This window comes from Haliotis rufescens, unplaced genomic scaffold (assembly GCF_023055435.1).
Source record: "Haliotis rufescens isolate VD_foot unplaced genomic scaffold, xgHalRufe1.0.p SCAF_64, whole genome shotgun sequence".
In the NCBI taxonomy this organism is placed as follows: Eukaryota; Metazoa; Mollusca; class Gastropoda; order Lepetellida; family Haliotidae; genus Haliotis; species Haliotis rufescens.
The window spans coordinates 1,336,716-1,342,715 of NW_025964355.1; the positions used below are offsets into that span (position 1 = coordinate 1,336,716).

General features: G+C 38.1%; 1 protein-coding gene across 2 annotated transcripts in view; it reads right to left on the reverse strand.

The window, feature by feature from the left end:
* LOC124151713 (disintegrin and metalloproteinase domain-containing protein 9-like) overlaps window positions 1-5,148 on the reverse strand; it is a 122,165-nt gene extending 117,017 nt beyond the window's left edge. For both annotated transcript variants that reach the window (XM_046524306.2, XM_046524305.2), the window contains exon 1: window positions 5,017-5,148. In XM_046524306.2, coding sequence (XP_046380262.2) covers window positions 5,017-5,101 — 85 coding nt within the window. In that variant the 5' untranslated portion in view covers window positions 5,102-5,148. The remainder of the gene's footprint in view (window positions 1-5,016) is intronic.
* Window positions 5,149-6,000: the final 852 nt, after the last annotated feature.

Consider the following 6,000-nt stretch of genomic DNA (forward strand, 5'->3'; position numbering starts at 1 on the left):
AACCAAACACTTATTTAACCATGAATTACAATAACATTTCAGAAATACACCTGGTAAATGGACACTCTTTGTTAACATATAAAAAGCAGATAACATAGGTGAAAAGCCAAATCAATTTAAAGATGAAAAACTAAGAAACTAAGCTTTGAAAACATCCAACCCCGCATCTATCATACAGTGAGAATTTAGTTACATAAAATCCACCAAATCATAAATAAACTTTAGAAAGCTGTAAATCTGTAACAAGATTACCCAGGATTCCCAAACTACAGTGACATCTTCTGAACAAACGTTGTCACCTTTAAAACAAATCAACAAGTTCAGGAAAAGAAACGACTGGAGCTCTAACACTTATCAATGGGACCCATCTTCCCATGGGACCTCTTGTAGTGCTTAAAGCGAATTAGGAGGGATAAGAACGTCAACACGGAGTGTTCATTGTGTAAGCCGTTCCTGCTGTGCAGTTCTCATGGAAGGTACCTGTGTGGGATGATACTACCAGGTGAAAGAGTCAACACACAAAGACGCTCGCGGCACTTCAACGTTGCGCTGGAGCGGTAGGCACCGCGACAATGTTTGAGTTTTGAGTTAAAAACTATGCCACAAATGCCCGGGAAAACTTCTCTGGGCATTACATAGCAATCTAGAGTTCATGTCGACTGTCTCGCCACCCACCAAGCATGAAGTGTACATATTGAGCGATACAGTCAAACGCCAAGAACGGCAGAATTGATGGAACATAAACAAATTGACAAGTTTCAAATCAGTGGTAATGACTAATCTATTGCCACAGGTATTTAAAATCCTCAACACAAATATTAAACATTATCAAATGTGAGTTAGAGTAAACAATCATAAATTAGAAAAAAGACCGGCATGAAAGGATTAAGTGGAATCGAAATTATCCAAAGTTGGTTGAAGGATGGAACACAGTAATGACTGAAGAGTCTTTGTACCATAAATGAACCTTATGTACTTTTTGACAGGCAATTCTTAGAAGTTGACAGATGACAAAGTAGACACAATTAATGGATAACAACTGCCTTGATATGCTGTAATAGCGACATTTCGGTATGGATCCTGATTCCACTGACAATGGTTTTAGGATCTAAACCAAAACGTCGCTATTACAGCATATCAAAGAAGTTATCCATAAATCGTGTCTACTTTGGAACATTATGAATTTTGCTAGACATATTCCTGTAATCTGATCAAGTTATAGATCTACTTAATACTGATAACATAACCTTTGAAGAAGTCAGTTACATCTCAGTCAACTGTTTCAGCGAGTTCTACATCATAACATCTAGCATTCAGGTCCATTAACAATCCTTCTTAAAAAATATATAGAATTTATGACCAAAAACAAGGAAAACAATTTTGTTACACATGTTATGTGGAGCCAGAGAAGAAAGCATAAAACATGGAGCCTCCACAACCATTCTACATAATGACCTTATGCAGGAGGCTCATCTCTCTTGCTAAAAAATGTCAAGGACAATTGGATAATTTTCTGTTTGTTGTTAAAATGACGACACTAATTCTGGGTGATGGAGAAATTTTTATTTTAACTCACGACAGATTTTAATTTATCCTAAATTGATGAAAACAATTAAATTTAGTGATTTCTGGTGTATCTCCTGGTTCCCTCCTATCAGCAGAGAATTATTGGAAATAGCTGTAGAGGAAGTAGTAACCAAAAGAGAGGATTAGAGGGAGCAATAAGGAGGACATCTTGTTTTCATGGAAACATAAAACTACTCAAATGACTAAGTCTTGCTTATCCTTATCTTATTGTCTGGCTTTTTTATCAATGGTTGGTTGGTTTGTTGTTTGACAACACACTCAATCCTGTGATTGATATCATGAGCATCGATCCACGCATTTGGTATCGATGACATGCATCAAACCAAGTCAGCGAGCCTGACCATCCGATCCTGTTAGTCGCCTCTTACAACAAGCATAGTCGCCTTTTACGGCAAGCATGGGTTGCTGAAGACCTATTCAATGAATCAATACTGGAGTGTACATCTTATCTTTACGTATCTTATTGTCATCTGTCATTAGAAAAGTAACACTAAGCATAATATGCAATTATAGTTTATTATTGCATTTTTAAATATAACTGAACTATTATATATAACAAATGTTATATTTGGGATAACACTTTCTTTGTAAAGTACAGATTCTCGTACTTTTGGGGGTTGAGTCCCGTCCGGGATTCGAACCCACACTGCCAGAGAGAGACACTTAATCGCCAGCACACGAAGTCTGTGATTTAACCCACTCAGCCACCAAGGATTCCACAAAAAATGAAAGTCTGACAACTGGTACTCTAGAACATGTACTATGTGTACCCCTCTGACAAGTGTAAATTGGCATGGCTCCCATGGATGAAAACACTATTATAGTACTTTATAACTTACAGTCAACATCTGTGATACATGTGATTAGCTCAATATCAAATATTGTAGTCCAGATTACTAAAATACACATAATATTGTCTGTAACTAGCCTAATGGGAGGGTTTGTACTTCTTGAGTATTATTGTTGTAATGTGCCTGGGATGCAGGCATGGATTTGTCTCTGTTTAAAGTCAGCTGTGTACGAAATAAGTACAAATATGCATGACCAATGACCAGGGACTACACATCCCCTCTTTGTCAAAAGTTCAAGTGTGTATGACATAAGTACAAACATGCATGACCAACGACCTGTAACCTGATATGCCTCAAGTACCTGCCTGTTCATGTAATGTCTACCATGGCCTCATAATGAACCCCACATGTCTGGCAATCAATTAGCACCTACAAAAGGAAACACATGCCTAGCTAAATACCCCCAACCCTAGCTTATTCATCAATGAATCAATACAGGAGTGACCCAATTAACATTTTACAACATTACAAAATCACCAATGTAGTCTGTATATCTCAATTGGGAAATAATGGTACCAGCAATTAGCACTGGAGACATGTGAGGGATTCCAGTGCAGGAGAAATCAGGAACAATTGACCTGCTTCGGGGTAATGACTCATTTCAAAAGGATGAGGGATCGACTGAGAGCGCTACAGTTTTCCACCCTCGACAAAATATACTTATATTATCAAGTACATGAACCTTGAGTGAACTCTATTCTGGCTCTGCTGCAGGCAGGAACTCCTGCTCTGAATAATTATTTCCTCATATACAATCTCAAAGGTTGTGCAATCATTATGGTGGAAGGGTTTTTTAACTTCTTTGAATGGAATACACAGAGCAACAATGTTCAATGGTCTTGTGCCAAATTTCAGTATGTCTTGACGTAATTAGTAGTTAGTGTGAAACGAAGACAGTCTCTGATACACCCATAAAGATCCAGGGTAGAATAGGTCTTCAGCAACCCATGCTTGTCATAAGAGGCGACTAACGGGATCGGGTGGTCAGGCTTGCTGACTTGGTTGATGCATGTCATCGTGTCCCAATTGGGTGGATTGATGTTCATGATGTTAATCACTGGATTGTCTGGTCCAGACTCGATTATTTACAGACCGCCGTCATATAGCTGGAATATTGCTGAGAGCGGCGTTAAACAACCAACCAGCCAATCTGGTTAGTCGCATGGGTTGCTGAAGACCTATCCCCTCATTCTTCACGGGTCCTGGGTAACAATGAGTGGTGTGACGTAATAATAGCGATGTTCTGTGTAGGAAGTTTGTTTTTCTTTAGGGATGCAAATTTATGTTATGAAGTAGCGATGCTACACACTCTCAATGCCTGACATATATGCGAGCAAAGTATTATGTTGGAATACAACAATGTTCAATCTGCATGTTTTGTTCCAAATTAAATTTAGCGTTGTTAAACCTACAGGTATCTTAGCCAGCTGTGTTGAAAACACAGTATGTTCATCCAGATTGTTCATCTCCTAAATAATTGAAAGATCTTTAAACCAGTTAAATTAACTATCTTGTGTCTGTTGTCCGAGCCAAACAATTCATTCATCAAATGTACGACCTATTTTCACACATGATATGAATGTTTTTCCTTCACATTTCAGGAAATATGCGTTTTGATGTTTAACAGACTTCCTTTTGACAGAAAACAGTTGCACCCTTCAACCCTTTTACAAGATCTTAAATACACAGCATGGACCTGTACACACTCTCAATATGGTAGCTGCGAGTTGTTCCTGATTACAAGCATGTGACACCAAGTGCTGTTTACCAATGTGGATATAATTCGGTAACAAAGAGTTTCAAAGTCAAAACACAAAGTACTGTAAATGAAAAAGTGTTGAAAAATAATTCAATTTCGAGACACAACACTAAAATCGTCACCATAATATATTCATAACATGCATATACATTAAATCTCAAAGTAAACGTGGAATGTTCCAAGTGAACCAACAAACTGATAATCACGACAGTTTTTTTAATAAAAAGTCAAGTGGAACTAACATAATTAATAATCCCGTGATAATAGTTAATTGTGAAACAACAGTCATTCATTTTTAAAGCGATATGCACCAAACTATGGCGTCACACTTCACTGAACTACGCCAAAATATTGGCACCATTTCATGGCATTAACGCCAGGGCCCGATTCAAATTATCGTATGTAATATTGAACTTTTACGGGATGGGGAAACTATTTCGTGACCGTAGACACGCTTCTCATTGAAAAATAACGCAACAGTCTCGTGACTGTTGATGAAGACGGGACGAAAAAAGGATTCATGAATTTATTAGTCATGTTCTGCGAGCAGACGATCGTCTTATGAATTCGATTTCAGTATCTAACGATGTTAATTTGGAATTGACTTTAAACAACATTTATCTTAAAAGTTTTTCTCGTGCCAGTTTTGGTAATAGGTGAAGTGTGATGATTCACGTGCGCTAAATGCACGCACGAGCATCCCGAGCGAAATACACACCTCAGTCCGTGATATCGCCTGACAGTTATTGGCATTGGGTAAACAGTGTTATTTGGGCGAACATCCCGTGCGATGTTAACAGTATATAACGGCATACTCACTTTGATCGTTCCTTCCAGCGACCGGATCGGTTATATAGAGTAAGAAATAACACAGATATGCAGTAAGTCCGTGAAATACGTCCATTTTCGCTCCACCTCTTGTCTCAGTACCAACTCATTATTTCTACCATTCTCAACTCCATAGACATGCGCAGTGATTCGGTCACGTGACATGGTATATCCCAAATAACGCACATTGTCTGCCGTGTTCAAAGATATTTTACGACGCTTCTTCAATGGAGATTTTAAGGGTGTTTCAGATAGTGACTTCTCGATGTTTTGAAGAATATCAGATACGGTTCATATACACATTATTGAGGAGCCTCCTTCTTGTTTCTTGGTGTTTCAGAATAATATGTTTTCATATATATAATTATTAGATATATATAGAATACTAAACGAGCTCCCGTGTAATACTAATTTTATGAAACGAGTGAATAGTTGTGGTATCTGACGAGCGAAAGCGAGTCAGATATCACAACTATTCACGAGTTTCATAAAATTGGTTTTACACGGGAGCGAGTTTAGTATTTTATTTATTACTTGCCATTTATAACGTTTTTAGAATTTTACAGTTGAGTATGAACAGGCTGACACCTACACGATCCACGGCATAGTCCAATTGAGTTTAACAGAATAATACTTCAAACACGTAGTTGAAACGTATGAATTTAATACCATACAATGGTCCACCTTTAGAATTCAGGTGTCCGTTCCACAAAATTATCGTAGGGCTAAGACTATCGCAAATCACATACTTTAACTTAGCCTAACGACTGTTGTTGCGCTACAATACGATCGCCTTGTGGAACGGGCCTTGCACCTCAAAGTTTACAATCACGTCACAATACCCGATGACGTAATTTGTGGAATTTTGTTGCAAGATCCATCGGCGAAACAATGCCATGTGACGTCAGCCTAGCAACAAGTTTGCTGGGGTCATCGAGTGTGCATAAGCTCCTCTCAATGATCTATCAACTCCAA